This window comes from Cibotium barometz, chromosome 17 (assembly GCF_041138505.1).
Source record: "Cibotium barometz isolate CiBa-2024 chromosome 17, ASM4113850v1, whole genome shotgun sequence".
Classification (NCBI taxonomy): Eukaryota; Viridiplantae; Streptophyta; class Polypodiopsida; order Cyatheales; family Cibotiaceae; genus Cibotium; species Cibotium barometz.
The window spans coordinates 39119976-39139594 of NC_141062.1; the positions used below are offsets into that span (position 1 = coordinate 39119976).

A 19619-nucleotide genomic window follows, 5' to 3' on the forward strand; every position below is an offset into this window, starting at 1 on the left:
TAACTGCCTTCACTAAGATTTTGTAAGCAGAACCAAGCAAAGTAATGTGCCTCCACTATCTAATATTGGTCTTATCCCCACCTTTCGAGACAAGGTGGATAAGAATCTTCATGATAAAAGAGGGCATCATACCAGAACACCACATATCCTACAGAGCAGTAGTAACATCATCACCAATGTAATCCCAAAACTGCAAAAAGAAGGAAGGAGAGAGGCCATCATCCGCTGGGCATTTGCCTTTCAAGAGGGCGTGCAAGGCATGTCTCATCTCATCCTTCAAAAAGGGGGCATCCAAAGAGGCACACATATCATCTATAATAAGCATGGGCATGCTCTCCCAAACTAGCTGTCGTGCAACATCTATGTCCAAAAAGAGTGGGCCTCTGCAGAGAGCAAGGTCTGATAAAATCTGAGGCAATACTCCTCACCTTATTTGGATCAGTATGAAATTATCCCTCAGAATCATGCACTCAAATTGTCCCTATTATTGTGCATAGGTCCATGTGCTGAGTGAGAAAAACAGTTTGTTGCATCTTCCACCCATCTGTGACCAAAATGCCTGATTTGCATGAAATGCAAACTCAGCCCGCCTATCCATGGCCACCTATAACTCAGCTCTAATAGTGGACAAAAGGTCTGGGATCCAAGAGGACGCAAGATACTTCTCGTGTTTCCTCTGAAGTGTAGCCAACCTGCGTCTGATAGTTTGCTCCTCATCTAGAGCCTATTCTTTCTTGGCTAAAGCAACAGAATGATAGTGTTGGCTAGTCCTCTCCAGGGCCAAAACAAGCCTCTCCCAAGAGTCAAGATGATTACAAAGCCTCCAAATCTCTCTTAACCTCCAAGGAGGTCTCTGCATCTTGATGGAGAGAGTCTAGGATGCGGGCACGCAGTACACCCTTTTGGTCCCAAGTTCCCTGATGCACAAGACAACTGGGTAATGATCTGATTTGGTATAGTACCTAGCAAGATGGCAATAGAGCCTCCTCTATCTAAGCCCCAATCATCCACATAAAATCCATCCAACCATGCAAAGATGCATCCATCGCTGCTTCTATGGTTATGCCATGAGTAAGATAAGGAATGAGGTCTTCTTTGAAAATTATCCTCTGTTCAACAATCCCTATCATAGAAGGACAAAGATGCATCCATCCTTGCTTCTACGATGCATCCATCCCTGCTTCTATGGTTATGCCATGAGTAAGATAAGGAATGAGGTCTTCTATGAAAATCACCCTCTATTCAACAATCCCTAGCATAGAAGGAAAGTATAAATCTCTCCTAGGAGGCTCTCTCCAAGGGGTGTATTCTACCCTCATGGCCACCCTTTGCTCAACCATATCGAAGTCTCCTCCAATAATCCAATGATCAGCCAAGGGTAGAAGATCTATGAGTGTGCCCCAGAGGGCCACTCTCTCTCCCCGTACGTTAGGTGTATAGATATTCAAGATACCCAGCTTCATTCAGTCCCTCCTGCATAACCATAATCCACTGTACCCTAGCAAGTATGATAACACCATGGCCAATAACATGACGTAAAAGTGATGCTTACACTGAGATGCATACCCCACCTTTGCTCCCTTGTGCACCGAACCAAAAAGTGTCCAGAGAGGATCCTACCAGTTTTACCACATTGAAACATATCAAATTTGTGCTCCTGCAAAAGCAACATATCCATCCATAGGTCCACCTATAATGGCAGGATGGAGCTGATCCTTAACAAGGCGCTTCCTACTGCATGTGGGAAGCCTCCCTAGACCTTGCACATTCCACGAGATAATCCTCATGGTAAAGAGAGGGTTTTGGATCTGGACCTAAGCAAACACTTGACTAGAGTCTGCGCTTGCCTCTCATAATGTTGTAGAAGGGGAAATCCTTGGAGAAAAGTCCAATGTTAGCATGTTCACTGTGTCGTGCACTCTGCACAGTCTTTGCATACGTGCACAATGCATGGATGCCCTGCGAGACACCGTGACCTAAATCTTTCTACACATCTTGCAAGGCCTCATAAGATAGCAACATGTCATGTCTGTCCATACCAAGTGCATCTTGCATATTGTCCATCCCAAGCAAGGAGGACTCAACATAGTCATTATGCTCTGGTGCAACATCCTTCTATGAGGATGACTCTGCAAAGCCATTTCTATGACCCAATACATCATCACTGTGTACATTGTCTTTGGGAAGGGCCTCATTTGTGCCCCAGCGTTCCCACTTGGAGGGCGGCCGTGAGAGATGACCCACCACTCCTGGCGAAAGGCTAGCCGAGGCGGAGCAATAGGCTTTGCCGCCTGGGGAGCGCGTTTACTCCGCCTCCTATGACCCCTAGCCCTAGGGTAATCCCACACAAAGTGGCCTACCTGGTGACAGACCCAGCACTAGTCAAGTCTGCCAAACATCTCCATACATTGCCTCAAGGGACCATTATGTCCCGGAAGCAGCACAAAGTCCTCAAAGGGCTCACTGTCACGAGCCAACACCATAACCCTGGGAACAACATCAGCCGAGGCAATGACTGCCTAGGCAACAGAAGTGGGAAAACCTGGGATGGTGGGCACCTGGAGAACCAGCCCAAAGGCTGTCCCAATAGCCTCCACCAATGGGCATGAGGAAGACCTGGGAATCTGAGTGTGATAGGGTAACGGTTCTGGTCTTCTTCGACAGGGTCAAAGTAGCTAGTGTACAGTAGGAAGAAAATCTTCCTTGGGCCCAAAGGGAAGGGACTGCCCTTGAGCACTTCTAAGGCTGCCTCCTCTACATCAAAGTCTACTTAGAAGAATCCTCTCCCAAGTAACCTCACATCTTTAAAGTGTAGTGTGGTGTCGGAAGGCAACGCCACTAGTACCCAGTCACGAGCCCGGATACAAGAGGGGTGAGAGCCAAAGATTTTTCCAATGAGTGTCGTCTTGGAGTCTTTCTCAATTTTGGCGAAGAGGAACTCAAGCTCGTCTTGTGAAAAATGGATGGTTCGCCCGACCGGAGGAGGTTGATTAGCCATGATGCTAATCAGAATGAAAGGTCTACTTGAAACCTGTTAAAAGAAGATTCCATACTTGAGCATGGCAGAGGAAGGGAAGCAAAGAGAAGGGGGGGGGGGGGGGGGGGGGGGGGGGGGGGGGTGGTTCTCTGGACGCAACCAAGGACCATGGCGTATGTAGATTAAATTAGAACTCAAATAAATAGGCTTTTCTTTGTTATACTTGGTTAAGTCCATGTCCAGAAGCATCAACTCCAGGATACAAAGGCTTGTGTAGAATGTTCAAAGGTATGCTGTACTTGCAAATTTTACTTGTATACATGCATTTACTGAACTTATATTACTGAGCACACTTAAGATTTCCCTTTGTAATGTGCCTTTATATCAGAAGAAAGGATGAAATTCCATGCGATTAATCAATGATGAGGCTTCAAACATTTTCAATGTCGCTTTGAGACAGGTAACCTTCAGTATACTAAGATTGGAAACAATATCTCCATGGCACATTGGGTGAGAGTAAAAACAACAAACATGTAGGAGATCCAAGAAGTGTCCCCGGACATATTTACTGTCTACAAGACCAACTAAGAGCATGCAAATGGGCTATCAGAGAGCTTGGTTTGTAACATTGCTTCAAAGAATAACGGCAATTTTGAGTGCACGAATGCATCACACTATTCTAGACTTCTCATGTCACCTTATTATGGTACTTGTTGGCGGACAGGCCTACCGTGAGATCTGTACTTGCTTGTGTGAACTTCTGACTTCCCCAGAATCGGCCTTTGGCAGTAGATGTTGGTATTCAAATAGCATTCATGTATTCTTAATGCTGGATCTTTTGATAATGAACTCACAAGATGTACCACCATCTGCCAGAGTGGAAGGGCGAGAAAAATCGATGCCATGTCCCACTGGATGGACTTGATCAAACCTGCCAATGGAGTGTGTTTCTCATCAGCACATGCCGGTGTCCATAACTCCTTAAAATTTACTCATTGAGAAATCCCATGCCCTTTATCAACCATACAGACATCAGAACTTGAAGAAAAACTCAACAAGAAATATATAATATATCAAGGTTCACTTTTGTAGAAAGTTACCACATTCGATCAAGTGCATAGAAAATGGGAATTAGCTCAGGAACCGCATCTGCTGTAAATACGGAATTATACAAGCACCGCTTAACTGACACTCTGTGGTAGCTGCATTTCCACCAATGTATATCAGTAAATCAAATTTGATAGAACAATAATTTGCGAACTGCCTTGAGATCTCTTGCATGATATCTATAATTCTTTATAAAAACACAATGAACTCCGGCGCAATTGAAATTACTGCACATGCAACATGTATGCAACTTAACTCTTTCACCATTGGAAACCCTAGAGGTTTCCTTATAGCACACCACACAGCTGACCAACAAATGCTACTACTAATTTTGAGCATTCAAGATAATTTTTTCTCCCTCTCTCTCTCTCTCTCTCTCTCACATTGATTTGTCTCATAGGTCGAGTTCGGCCTCTAGTAGACGTTAATACAGCTTTCTTTCTTTCTTTCTTTCTCATTGGATTCGTGAGGTTCCCCGCTGACATGTCACGCTCCCATCATAGAGGCCTGACATTCACTCCACCATTAGATCGGTTCTGGCAGAGACAGGTATCGACATTAGCTGATCACAGCATATCTCACTCTACACAGGATCATCTGTTGATCACATGTACTGTCAGATGTTTTCATTTTACTTTTTCTTTCAGTTTTCCATGGCTCAGTATATCCAGGTACCATTGCATTACTTTTGGTCTCATAGGCCCTTCTGGTCTTCCGTAGACGTTAATATAACTTTCTTTCTTTCTCTCTCACACACACACACGTACCTCGTTCCATAGTCTCCAAGGATTCACATATGCAAGGGAGCCAATAGACATAATTGGATCATCCATATTCATGGTTCGGAGTCACTTTCTCTGGCCTGATCTCCACCATGCAACCTGCCCAGAGCAGGCTGACAAGGGGACATCTGCCTTGGCCCTCCTTGAGAGACAATGTTTCCAGGCACACTTCCAGGAACCCAGCACAAAAGGGTGGATTTTGGAGACTATGGTGATGTATGGGGTACCCTTTGGGGGCCAGATTTAGAGGCAGGAGACTGGAGCAGAATTGAGAGGCTACAGGTGCTGTTGTTCTCCCATATAATCAGAGGAAAGCCTCCGTACATCATTCCATCATACTTGCAGAGTTCGGCACGGCACCCCTGTTAGAGATGCACTTTTCCGGACAATGATATATCTTAACCACATGTACACCTTGGACAGGCATAGAAACCTTAGGATGGCACTGGTGTCCTCAAGGCGACGGGATGGGGTTTGGTATGCCAGGGTCGCCCAATGATTCCTCCTCCATGGGCTCCATACGGATCGTCTACCACCTTACCATTACAGTCTAGATGTACCCCTCCTGCCTCACACCCATCAGGATACTAACACAAGCTCATCCACACCGACCTTCTCTGACTACACATTCATATCACATGGGTTGTTCCCTTGGAGCTCACTCCAAAGATGAAGTTCTATCGGGATCATTTCCTATACATGTCAGAGGATGGCTTCATTCAGAAGCCAAGGTACCTTCATAGACACGTCACATGCCACGTGGATTACGATCAAGAAAGACCCAGTCTCTCACCCCCCCCCCCCCCACCCCCCGCGCCCCCCCTCAAAAAAGAAAAGATCCTTCCATTAGTTACCAAAAATACAGCCGAAACGGCTAAGTACATGATCCAATCTCAATCAAGGGAGACCAGAAAAACAGTTGGGGACAGAGAGGGGTCTTCCTCGCTGGCTGGACACTCTTGGAAGAAGGCTATCTCATACAATTGGAAGGGGGGGCGGGTTTCACTATCTCTGGCCCTCAGGAAAGGACCGTTTCTCCAAATCCGCAGAAAAGCCTCTTGGCACTTCCGCATATGCCATGTGCACAGCAGGATATGGCATAATCTCAACATATCTACACTAAATCCCTGTTTAGGACAGCATCATAAAGCACCATGGAGAGCATGGGCACCCAGTCGGCAGCCACAAAACCTTCCATACAACAGTCGGCAGACACATGGGGGGCACCCAAGCATGCAGTATGGCCAAACTCCTCACTGGCTGGCCGCTCTTGGAGGAAGACTAGGATGCCTTGAGTCTACTAGTGTACTACCGTCGTTAGCGTACTTTCAACCTCTGGCATCTGAATCCTGCGGCCCAGACAAATTGTGTACTCAAAGAAGGGGATGTCGGGAGCGTCATCGATCGTGCCACTGCCACTCATCCCTCCCATAACCATAATCTCTTTGGCCACTTTGGCTGGGGGAGGGTCGATGTGCCATCTATGGTCATGAAACCCGATCACTCTCACCCTCTGTCGAGGGGGGGGGGGGATCCGCTCAATCTACCATGTGGCCCTATAGAGAAAGTCATGAGGGTGCCTCCATCTGTACCATGGACTGCTATCGGGATATCATGTCTAGTAAAAACCCCTACCAACTTAAGGGGAGGTGGGTCCTAGACTGGTGCAAGCCACTTGGGAGGGATGGAAGAGTCGATGTCGAGGGTAAGCCTATCTCTCCCTCTCTGATCCCACCTAGGCTCCGCTCCTAGGCCTCTTGTGGGAGTCGCCTGAAGGTGAGCCACTCTCCAAGAGATTGGACTGGTCCCTCACTCAATGAGCCTCATGAGACGTGAGGACGAGCCTAGCATGAGACGTGAGGACGAGCCTAGCATGTGGCTACTAGGAAGGGTAATCAAGGGGTTCTAGACCAATGGCTGATGTCTAGGAATAGGGGAGACTGGCAAAGAGAAGAACAAATGAGGCCCAAGGCTCGGAAGAGGCTGGACGCAAATCGGTCTTCCTTGAAGGCTGGGCACAAGCCACAGGTCCTCATTGTTAGAATTTTGTGCATCTCAATGTGTGGGATCTGGCTCTTTTATTGGACACATGTATTTTCCCATGATTTATGCTAGTCGTGGACTGTCGGCCAGCTTCATGGTGGCAGTCGGCCAGCTCTTGGTATAAAGGGCCTCTCTCCCACTTGTTGTATTCATTCAATCCCAACGCATATCATCTATTTCCCATCTGTTGGCTGTTTCGACCCCTTGTAATCTCTCTGCTATGATAATAGAGCTTGATCACTGCCTACTCTCTCTCTCTCTCTCTCCGCACCTCTTCACATCAGTTAGAGATAGAGACAGGCAGATTTAGAGGCATACCTCCAGGGGACAGGATTTGTCAGATTTGTTGGTTGTCAGATTTGTTGGATAGAGCCAGAGACGGAGGAGCACTACATCTATTGCTGAACAGCATATTATGAGATTCGAGGGCGCTACCATTGCCTTTTCAGAGAGGGATTTGGACCACTGGCTAGAGTCATGGACTATTGTGATCAGCGATGCTTGGGTTTTTATCTCCTGGAGATCCGCAGGCTCAAAGAGTCCATTATCAGGAGCAGACGCCCGAGTGGCACGGAGTCCACACAGAGACAGATTACTGACTTCTTTAGAGGGACTACCTGGGAGGACACATAGCTGACAGCCCAACAGTGGGCACCCTGTGGGACTCTAGTTGAGAGAGCTATCCAGTTGGGCAGATCTAGGCGCCTGAGGGTTCGCGGATCCTCACATCGGAAACAGTGCCTACACCGGAGGATTCAGAGCATCATTGTGAGGCATCGGGCTCGTTCGACCAGGCATCTCACTATGGCAGATATCCAGGCCATCCGGCAGAGACCCATGCTAGAGCTCCTAGGATGATTACGACTCCAGCCATATACTGTTGTACTCACTGTCACTTTTGTACTCCCCCATATTCATGTATTCATGTATCCATGTACTCATGTAACCCATTTTGACTAGTAGCATTAGCTCCCCCCCTACTGATGTATTGTGGGGCTATCTCTTTTCTTTTCCAGACAGTGTATCAGATGTCACATGGTTGTAACTTTGGTCTCATAGGTCACTTTGGCCTTTTGAAGACGTTAATATAACATTTCATTTCATTTCATTTCTCTCTTTGACTCTCTCTCCTTTGTTTCTTGTAATCGCTTCTGCCTGTGCATACTTTCACATGGTAGTAGATGTCTAGGTCCTGGCTCTCCACCTCAAGGCGACCTCTTCCCTCCCTCATCTGCGTTTTCTGGTGAGCCTGCGTTTTTTGGAGCAAGAAGTGCTGCTGCGTTTTTCAATAGGTGGCTGCGCTTTTCTTCTCCGAAGTGTCTTCCACATCAGCATTTCTTCCCTGCTGCAAAGCTTCCGGCTAGGCATCAACGGGCAAGCTACAATTGGCTGCGTTTTTGCCTCCACCAGCATCTCCAGCAGTAGTTTGTGGTGTGAGGGCTGTTTTTACAGCTTGGACAGCAGTGAAAGGTTATTTCTATTCATGTGTGGCGCAGCCTGACAAGTGGCCTCGATAGCCCTGCTTCTTCCCCGGCTTCCCCTCCTTCTGGTTGGGTCTTACCGGTGCGTTTTGGTGGACTGTTTGCTGCTGTCCAGCCCCTTCTTTCCTTGGTTTTCTGACGGGGCTGATTGGTCCTCGTGCTCTTATCCGTTGGATGTGCTTGAGAGAAGTCTTGGAGTGTTGAGATTCGAAGTTTTCAAGTGGTTTTCTTGCAGCATTGGTGTTTCTTTTGCTGTGGATATGGCTCCCCCGTGTATGACAAAGGAGGTCAAGTTTGATGGGACAAATATGATCGCCACAGCTTTGCGATGCCAGGTCACTTCCAATTTTTTAGATTTTGATGACCTACGCTCCCTCCTATTGGAAGAGGAATTACTCCTCAGGACATAGGGTAGGTTAAAGGTTTTGTCCCTTGGTCTGGATCATGCCTTGGCATCAGTGCAAAAGAAGATTCGGAGTCGTTGCTACTCGTGTGTTATGAAAGGAAATTTGTCTAAGGACTGCTTGTCCAAGCAAAAGGACAAGGAAAAGGAAAGTCTTCATCCTAGAAGAAGGGCAAAGACAAGACACAAGATAGTGATTCAGATGCTTCCAGCCAGAGGAGGCTTGTGGGCGGGAGAGGGGGCTATCAACAGCTCCTCATTTCTAGTGCATGGGAACCATGAGTCAGAGTTCCAAGCATGAAAAATCTAGCAAGTAAAGGTATTTTGATAGCTACAGATCGGTTCCAGATTCATTGCTTGGTGTAGCAAAAGCTATGGACTATATGTGTTCCAAGTTCACTGTTCAAGGTTCTAGGACGTGATGTGTTCACAGTCCACTATTGGGTTGCATAGAGTTCACTGCACATTGGTGTGGGGATTCGGAGCCAAGCAGATTTCTTTGTTGTTCAGGGTGGCATTGTGTTTTGAGACAGGCCACCTCCCGAGGTTCAGGAGGTATTGCAGTGCTTTTCAGACATGGGTTACATGAGCATGTTCGAGTCGTAGCACGAGACTCGGAGGCGAGATACATCTGGATTAGCTTACGCCTCTCGGAGACCAGATGGATTTATATCGCCCTTTGCTACTTTCCTCCGAAAGGGTCACGGTTTGCCACCACCGAGGAGCCGAGTGGAGGAGAGGCTAGTGAGTCTCCATACTCTGTCTTATCTAAGGAGATCTTACACTATTCGACACTGGGAGAAGTCTTCTTGATGGGGGACTTCAATGCACGGACTCAGAGCAGACAGTGCGAGATCTATGACTTTGAGGATCCCTTGAGACTAGAGCCGCTAGCTACAGAGGATACAGGGACCACTCGGATCTCCGCTGATGGAGGAGCTGACAGCACTGGATATGGACAACATTTGCTAGAGCTTGGGGCCCGACACCATCTCGTTATTTATAACGGGATGACTCAGTGGCCAGATTCAGGTGGGTTGACTTGCTTTCCAGTGGGAGGCAGCAATAGTACAGTGGATTATGTGATGGGATCCCGGGAGGCAGCAGATATGGTGTCTCACTTCACCGTACCACCATGCCCCATTGGGGCGGATCATACATACCTATCCCTCACTTTCAGGAGCTTACTGGAGACCCACCCACCCATCATACAGCCACCACGCACTATTTTTCACTCCACTCAGGACCTAGGTGTACGACTATCATGTTCATGATCAGCTATTTGCCTTAGATCCATCGGCACCCATGGCCATGCTCACCTCCCAGCTCTCACATGTACTGCACTCCGCAGCCGCGAGGAGTTTCCCATACCACATACAGACAGGACGGCCACCTACATCTGGGAGCATGCCCCAGAACCGATGGTATGATGATGAGTGCAGAAACCTTTACCGCAGTCTCCGAGTGCAGAGGGCTCGCGGGGAGATCACCCAGAGGCAGGCAGGCAGGAGGATGCATACTCTCACCCGCCGTAAGCGGCGAGCTTATGAGGAGGCTCAGTACTAGGACACATATCACATGCTCATGAGCAGAGATGCTGCTGCTACTTGGAGGAGACTCAGAGAGCCCCGTCCTCCCACACCTATTGCCGATCCTCAGACCTGGCAGACATATGCAGAGAGACTTTATGATGTGCCTGCACAGCCCCCTATACCACAGCCCACAGAGCCATGCTCCACAGTCTCCACCTTCTTCACCCCACCTATGGTTAGGAGGGCCATATGCCGACTGCAACATGGACGGGCGACAGATCATACAGGATTACAAGGAGAGCATCTCATCTATGCTATTGATACATTGGCACCATTTCTTGCTCATCTCTTCAACAGAGCTCTGTCAGAGGGGTTTCCGACTGAGTGGACGATGCACACTATTGTGCCGATCCATAAAGCGGGAGATGTACTAGACCCCGGGAACTACAGGACCATCATGATTGGCCGTATATTGGCCAAACTATACGGGGCAGTTTTGGAGGCAGAGCTGAGCACTCATGCAGAGGTTGGGGGATTGAGAGCAGCAGGCCAGGCAGGCTTCCGTCGAGCCTTCTCGACCATCGACCACATTTTTACATTGAGGTGCCTGATTGATGAGGCCAAGGCACGGAGGCAACGGCTCTATTGTTGCTTTGTGGATTTCCGCAAGGCATTTGATACTGTGCCCAGAGAGCGCCTCTTTCGGCGACTACAGACACAAGGCATACCTTCAGACATGATGTGGGGCATATACAGGCTATATGAGCAGGTTTTTGGGAGAGTCCGATGCCCAGGAGGCTTGTCCAACACAGTTGCTAGCACCTTTGGTGTGAAGCAGGGGTGCCCGCTCTCCCCCACGCTCTTTGGGCTCTATATTGATGAGGTGGTCGATTACATCACACAGGGAGGAGGCTCTGGGGTTGAGCTATCAAGTATTACTGTCCATGTTATGCTTTATGCTGATGACATCATCTTGGTATCCGACACGCAGGTTGGGCTTCAAAGACACCTTATGGCTCTTGATGACTTCTGCGCACAGCAGGGGCTCACAGTGAACCTTGGGAAAACCAAGGTTATGATCTTCCACACTTCACCCGCAATCAAGAGCCACACTACTCTCACATTAGCAGGAGGGCGGGTCGAGGTGGTGAGCTCTTATGTTTACCTTGGCATCACATTTACTAGCTCAGCTAGACCCTTCTCCATGGCTCAGGCAGTCCGAGACAGAGTGACCCGGGTCTTGCTGGCCTTGAGCGTCAATGTCATCAGGCACATTTTCAAGAACCCCGCACGAAGGGGTGGCTCTTTGATACATTAGTGACACCAGCCTTGATGTATGCAGCAGCGGTTTGGGCACCAGGGCTTGCAGCCTCCACATGGGTACAGCTGGAGAGACCACAGATCTTGATGCTCTCGAGGATGATACGCAGCAAACCATCCGTCCCGCACGACATTGTTCGAGCTGAGTTTGCTGCACCACCTATGGCAGTGGAGTTGAGGCATCCAGACAGCTGGCCGAGGCTATGGACACACTGGATCTTGGTATGCACAGATGCTACAGTGGTTCTCACATCATGGGATAGACATTGAGCGGTTGCCACCTTTTCAGTATGATCAGTCTGCTCCACGGGGTTACCTCTCTCTCAATGAGAGGAATAGAGTGATGAGACAGGACATATGGCAGCACTACATACAAGAGACATGGACAGCACCAGAGAGCCCACTACCACCGAAGATGCTGTATTACAGAGACCACTTTATGAGCATCTCAAGGGATGGGTTTATACATCGACCGCGGTACATGGATGTATACATGCCACACAGCTCTCGCGTTGCTATTGGACAGCTACGAGTCTCATCACATCAGCTAGAGATAGAGGCTGGGAGAGCGGCACGGCTTCCCAGAGGTGAGCGGATATGCAGATTGTGCCGCGAGGAGGTGGAGACTGAGGATCACTTTGTATGTAGATGTAGAGCCCACCAAGGGGTCAGAGATAGATATGCAGGATTGTTTTGAGGAGCACTCTTCACTACATCAGTTGATGGAGGCCTCGGACCAGCGGCAGCTTGGCAGACTACTACTAGAGCTTCATAGTTCTCGAGAGAGACTCCTCCAGACACCCGCTCCCACTAGGGGTGGGAGACAGTCCCAGCTCACAGATTTCTTCCAGAGAGCTATGCCAGTGCCAGCTGATGTACCACGTGGGGTGACCACACAGAGAGCAGAGGAATTGAGAGCTAGGAGGAGACCTAGACAAACTGGACATAGAGCACCCCGACTCCGTCACCGAGAGATAGCAGCTATCCGAATGAGACACCAAATGGAGACACAGGAGAGGCTAGCTCGCTTTCATTCAGACTTAGGGTACATGTTCACGCCATTCACAGCCTCAGCATCGGCGATGCATGATATCTTATATCCCTCTTATGGCACTCGATGGAGTTAGACAGATCTGCATAGCATGCTTGTACTACCCCTTCAGCATATAGAGATGCATCTTGCCTTAGCACTCCATACACATCCCCACCCCCCCTTATATTGTTTGTATATGGGCTCCACCGATCCATGATGATTCACAGTTGTATCCAGACACATGCACACTTTTTCTTTTCTTTCTTTTCTTCCGATGACCGGAAGAACACAGTTGTATTATTTTTTGTCTCATAGGCCGACTTGTCTTTCTTTCTTTCTTTCTTTCTCTCTCTCCTTTGTTTCTTGTAATCGCTTCCACTTGTCCATACTTTGACATTATCTCTGTGAAGATCCATCTCGGGCTCAAGGGCCAAGGATCGCCATGAACTGGAGTGCAAGCGGATACGCAGGCCGTGAGAAGTCCTTCGTGGGCTCACCACCTAAGAGGAGGCCTCAGATGATCAGCTTGCCCAGAAGGGCTCTCTTCTGCATAGAAGAAACAATAATGCCCAAGCCGGCAATGTTGAATGATGACTCTGTACCTGGCCAATACACACCCTCGAAATGGCCCAACAAGAGATGATGTACGGCATGGTAGCAAGGACCTGGTTCACAACTGTAAGTTAGCAAGAAGGACCTGGTCGTGCTCCAATATCGCAAGCTTCTTCCGAATGCTCATAAGGAGGTGGGCAAGCTACTGCTCTAAGAAGATGTCGATCCCAACAAGGCAGCCAAGGTAACACATTGGGGTACCCCACAGAATCCACTGGAAGGACTCAACTAGTCACCAAGCCTTGGTATGAGAAAAGCTAACCCAAAATCCACACGACTTGTGCCATTTGATATGTGCTAAGTCCCGGCAAACGATCTCAACTGCATCCGCAAACGATGCTCAGGAGCAGGATGATCTTCTAGAGGCACAATGATGCCAGGAAACTTCAAAAATGGCAAATTAGGGCAAGACAAAAAACTCTCAAGGATAAAGGTTTCTCTTCAAAGACCCTTAAGAATTTGCATACTTCCAAGCAAAGTCAGTCCATTTATCCAATGAAAACAAAGGCTTTTGGAGGTTGGATAGTTTCCCACCAAGACATCATATTTGGAAGATTTGAAGGCCAGATTGTGAGGTGCCCTTGCTTATACATGACTGGCAAATGCTCCTTTGTCATCTTTCTTGGTCGGGAAAACCTCCGCTTAGAGGCAACTCTTTCTGAAAAAGAAAGTATTCATTGGAGCAGGGCTTTTTAGCACTCATTGGCTGCACACTACAACTACAACATAGAAAAGCCCACTTCCTCTCGTACGCTTAGTTGATGATGTTGTTGATGACCAAGGCAATATATTTTTCTTTCCATAGGCTGTCAAAAGATACAATCTGGGTATGCATCACAGGCATGAAGTAATTTCTATATTGCAAGCTTTTTAGACGATACCTCCACTCATAGTTGTCAGGACGAAAAGTTCAATTCGGTACAGTACGTTCAAATACGGTCTCAAAACGCACCGGTAAATTTTTAAAATAAAAATACGGTGAAGGTACGGTCCATTAAAAAATACTTAAAAAAATAAATATAGATGCAAAACTTATAGAAGTTACAACTTACAACTTACAACTTACCCAAAACATTTTAGAATGTTGCAACTTGCAAGTTGCATAGAAAATGAAAGTAGACAAATATACATGTGACATGTCAAAGAGTCATGAATATATATAAAGCCGCAAAAGTCGGCATGCCGCATGGGCAAGTACAAAAATGGTGAGTACAAAAATGTAAAAAGCCCACAGAGGACTATAGAAGCTAAAAGCCTATGTCACCATCTATGTCAGGACTCAGAGCTATCGCTAGGCTCTTCAATATCCTCACTAGAGGAGGACACCTCAGAGCTCCCACCAAAATCCCCATCACTAAGAACCTTGCCCTCATCATCATATTCGGGCTCCCTAATATCACCATGAACTGCTGAAGAAGACTCCACAATGGAAGCATCCTCAACTCTAACCGCTGCAGGGGTAGAGCTCCGACTCGTGGAGCCGTGTCTGACATAGGTAGCAACTGGGCGATCAAAGCCTCGGGAGCCAAAAGTACGAATAGGCTGAACCTGCACTCCACCTCTAGCTCGGCGGCACGAAGAGTGCAAGAGACTCGTCTGTCAATCTCCTCTAGCTCTTTGTAGAGCTCCGCATATATGGCCTCCTCCTCTGCATTACGCTCCTTGTGGACACTTGCAAGAGTGTCCACCGTCAACTTGAATTCGTCGACGTTTATCTACAAGTTTTATAATTGATTGGGGGCTAAATAATAATAATAAAACATTGAAAGTTATGTAAGTCTAACATGTTACATAACAATATACCTGTCTAGCTTGACTCATATCGTGCATTGCACGCACCATGCGCAAGTTATTGCGGCAATAGACCAGCCGCTTTAACTGCCTCATGCTCAATCGATTGTGTAACTTCGTGTGTATAAGTGAGTAGGAACTCGAGTTCCTCTCACATGCACCCGAAGAGCAATCCTAATCCACAATAAAAATAAACAATGTTCAGGATTCTAGTATCTACACATAATTTAGTAACTTGGTGCCAAGTGGTTAGTGGTTACCTGTGCTAGAATCCTCAAAGCCACTCTTTGTAGGTGAGGTTGTTGGTAAGCAAATGACTCGCACCAAAAGAGACACTTCACCATAGAATCCCTCCTCCAACATACCGCATTGGCGAATGCGGCCCCTCTGATTATTATAGTAGATGAGCTTCTATAAGAACTGAAATTGCCCATTCTCATCATCGAGTAATGCTTTCAGTAAGAAAGCATCCCTAGCTGAAAGCAACTCTTGATCAGTGAAAAGTGAGAGTGCTTTGTAGGCAAGATGCAACAAAGCAACAAGGCCATGGATAGGCCTCTTCATCCACTTCCATCTCTTCTCCACGAGTGTCAAGATAGCATCGCGTCGAGGAGTAGCCTCAAGAGGATCACTATGAATTTTAAAATAAAGAAATAATATCTTATATGAGAAAAACAAAAGAACAAGTATTTAGATTCAACATTCTATTTTAGTTTATTACTTATTCTTGAATCTTATTTACCTTGTTAGCATATACTCTGGATCAAGCTCATCGAGGACTGTGGTGCGGGTGATCTCGGCAATGGCCTCTCTCATAAAGTGAGTGAGAAGCCCCATAGTAGCTCCCTCCATGTCTGTCATGCGTAAAACTCTATACAAGGGAGTAACCGTAATGACTAGAGCGCGGACGTGGCGCCAGAACGCCTCTCTCAAGCATAGCCGTTGAATGGCTCTTGCCTCATCGACATGCGAAGGTATCTCAACTTGTATCCATTCCTGTCACTCCCGTGAAACCACTCTTACCTGGAGCTTAGTCATGACATCATAATGGCGCTCTAGAAGAAGCCACATGTAGGCAAAGCGCGTCGAGGATGGCTTCTTCATCTCCAAGTCGCTGTGATGGCGGAAGATAGCAAGGATCTTGACTTTTTGACTAAAAAAAGTGACAATTTGAGTGGCTTGTGTTACCACAGTCTTCACCCACTCTAACTTGCCTATGTCCTCCATAAGCAAGTCAAGGCAGTGAGAAGCACAAGGAGTCCATACTATGGACTTAAACTCCTCTAGCAAGCGGCCCATCTTGCAACAATTGGACGCATTGTCCGTAACCACTTGAACCACATTTTCGGGGCCAACCTACAAGGATGATGGATGCATGAAAAAGGAAAATAAATAAGACTTGAAAGTTGAGTAAAAGGCAAAGACTAAACTTTCAAGCTTCAAACTCAAAAATAAAATTTGTATCTCACCTCGAGTATGGCTTATCGAATGTGGTGATAGATGAAATTGCCCGAGGTTTTCTTCCTCGTCTTTCCGGCATCCACGGCCCACAAGAAAGTGCCAAGAGGCAGAAAGTGCCAAGAGGGCGCCCCTCTTCTTTCTATCAGTCCATCCGTCGGAGAGGATGGAACACCATACTTCACCCATCCTGCTCGGACGGGCTTGAGGGTCTTGTTGATTCTCTCCTTTTCTTCATCAAGTGCCTTCGTGCGCATGTCGTTGTAGGTGATACCATGCCAAGGGCCATGGCATGGTCCTACTTCGGAAATGGCCCTCACCATCCTTTGCCATTGAGGAGTTTTAAGGACACGAAATGCGAGATTGCACTCAATGACCGTGCGTGCAATCTCCACATTTGCATCTTGTTGCTTTGCTCAAACCCAAGAGAGACAGGCCACATTTGCTCCAATGGAGCCTCCAAGAGTGGCTTGTCTCTTGTGTGGAACCTCAAACTCACTTGGTCTCTTTGATGAGGGGTTGAAGTTGGTGAAGGGAGAGAAGGATGCGGAGAAGGATGAGGAGGATGTATCCCTTACCGGCGGCAACAGCGGGGGGAACTCTTCCACTATCACTTGCTTTGCCAAGCAAGGAGTACTTCTTCACAATGCCATCGGAAATGTCTTGAGGGATCATCTTGCAAGGTGCAATTTGCCCCTGTTAGAAGTCATCTCCTGTCTATATTTATACACCAGGGTCTCTGTTGTGGGTGTGCCTGCCCTGTATAAGGTGTTTTATCATTTTTCCTCACTCCCCGTATTTTTTCCCATTTTTTCCATGGTGTGGTTGGATGCCAGATGGTTGGCAGGAGCACCTAGTGGCTGGCCGACTGTCCCATCAGCAAGCGTGGAGTATTTTATTGTTGGCCGACTTGCTGTATGCAGTCGTGGACTTCATTCTGCTGGCCGACTGTCCCATCAGCAGTTGGGTGACTGGCCGACTGCCCATCAGCAAGCGTGGAGTATTTTATTGCTGGCCGATTTGCTGTATGCAGTCGTGGACTTCATTCACTGCTGGCCGACTGCTAATGCATCGTGGAGTGCTTTTTCAGCAGGCCGACTGCATGCATGGGGCATATAAATAGGCCCCATGCCCCCCACCATTGTATCATTCAGTTATCTGCGGGATCTTGTGTATAGAGAAGAGTTTACACACCTATTTCTCTGTGTTTCTTGTGCTGTCTATTTTCTGCAGTCTACTTGCTCTTGTCTATCCAAGTTTGGTTATCATTTCCGCTCCATATTCTGACATGGTATCAGAGCCCTAGGCTCGTGATAGATCTTGGGAGTTTTTCTGAGCAAGAGGGGGAGCGTTAGGTTGCTGATTGGTGGACTGCTTTGGACTGAACGGGAAGAGAAGTTGCAAGAGGAAGGCGGGCTAAGGTGCTGGACAGCCACTTGCAGGTTTTACACATTTTTTTCCCCACCCACCTACCCTTTCAGTTTACTCCCCGCGATGGCAGATTTACTAGAGATGGCTGAGAAGCACGTGAAGATTCCGACTCTCCCCACGTTCCCAGTGGACCGTCAGTTGGACGGGTCCAATTGCGGCATCTGGAAGGTCATGATGGAGTCTGTGCTGGAGTCATATGACCTTGCTGATTTCATCATCATCGGGGTTCCACGGCCGGAAGCAGAGAAAGGGGAGTTACTGTCGACGAGGAAGGACCGAGAGGCACAAGCACATATGTGGGATCGTGTCAACGCTAGGGTCCGGTCATTTATTTTCCTCAACTGCACACCACAAGTGATCAATCATGTAAAGCACATGACGCTGGCGAGAGGTATATGGGAGCACTTGGTTTCACTTTATAATAGGGTATCACACATGAAACGAATCTCCTTGGAAGTGCAAATGCGGGTTATGAACCCTGCAAAGTCCTCGACGATGCGGGAACACATTAACAAGTTGCAGGCCCTTCAGCAAGAAGTCCTACAAGCTGGGAAGGAGATATCATCTGAAGACATGGCCATCACTTTGCTGTCCCACTTGCCTGCTCAGTATTCTGCTTTCTATTCCTCGTTGATTACGAGTGGCAGGCTCAGCACTATTACCTGGGAGGAGCTTGTGCCGATGGTCTTGGACCAGGAGGAACGTTTCACGAACCCTCCTCACAGCGGAGTTCATCTTTATTGGCGATAACTCCACTATTCCGATACATAGTGAGGACCGGATGGAGATTATTCCCGAAGGCAAGGGGGACAAGCATGCTTCCCGTGTTCTTTATGTCCCTGCTCTGGGTTTTCATCTTCTGTCACTGCATGAAGTATGCAAGACTGGCTTTCGGGTGGAATTTGAGGAGCATTCAGTTGCTCTACGGGACCGTGAGACTGGCCAGGTTGTTTGGGAAGGCGGTGTGGAGAATGGTATCTACAAGCTCTCTGCACTGTCCTCGTTGACAGGTTCTTAGGTCGGAGATTTGTGGCACTTTCGTTTTGGCCACTTAAATGTGGATGCATTGAGGTGAGCTTTCCGAGACCAGATGGTGGTTGGCTTGCCACATGTTGATAGTAGGCAAGGGCGCTGCAGTTCTTACATACGTGGTAAGCAGCACAGGGAATCCTTTCCGAAGCAGGCTTCCAGGCCGGCTTTGAAACCATTGGAGTTGATTCACACTGACTTGTGTGGACCTCAGCTACTTTCTTTCTCAGAAGGACCAAGCTTTTGCTCGGTTCAAGGATTGGCACGTGATGGTGGAGAAAGAGTCTGGATTTCAGGTCAAGACTCTCAGGGCTGATAAAGGAGGTGAATTCTCCTCGACTGTATTTCTCAGATTTTGTGCAGATCATGGCATCAAAAGGAAACTGGCCAATACAGGATCGCCTTCGGAGAATGGAGTTGTCGAACGCAAGAACAGGACTGTGGTGGAGATGGCGAGGACCATGCTAGAGCATCGTGATCTTCCTCGTCCACTTTGGGGAGAGGCTGTGGCAACGGCTGTCCATACCCTCAACCGATCTCCGACGACTTCAATACCCCATATGACTCCATTTGAGGCATACTTTGGCAAGAAACTTGATGTCTCGCACTTCCGTGTCTTT

The 19619-nt window shown here is 47.7% G+C and overlaps 1 protein-coding gene and 1 pseudogene across 1 annotated transcript in view; both read right to left on the reverse strand.

Moving 5' to 3' along the window:
- Window positions 1-3320: 3320 nt before the first annotated feature.
- Window positions 3321-19619, reverse strand: part of LOC147629984 (uncharacterized) — a 70203-nt gene continuing 53904 nt past the window's right edge. Inside the window, exons 4-6 of the mRNA XM_086810901.1 lie at window positions 4078-4179; window positions 3805-3908; window positions 3321-3728 (exon numbers count right to left, since the gene is read on the reverse strand). Of these exons, the coding sequence (XP_086667027.1) occupies window positions 3679-3728; window positions 3805-3908; window positions 4078-4179 (256 nt within the window). The 3' untranslated portion in view covers window positions 3321-3678. The remainder of the gene's footprint in view (window positions 3729-3804; window positions 3909-4077; window positions 4180-19619) is intronic.
- Window positions 14515-16380, reverse strand: LOC147629985 (uncharacterized; annotated as a pseudogene).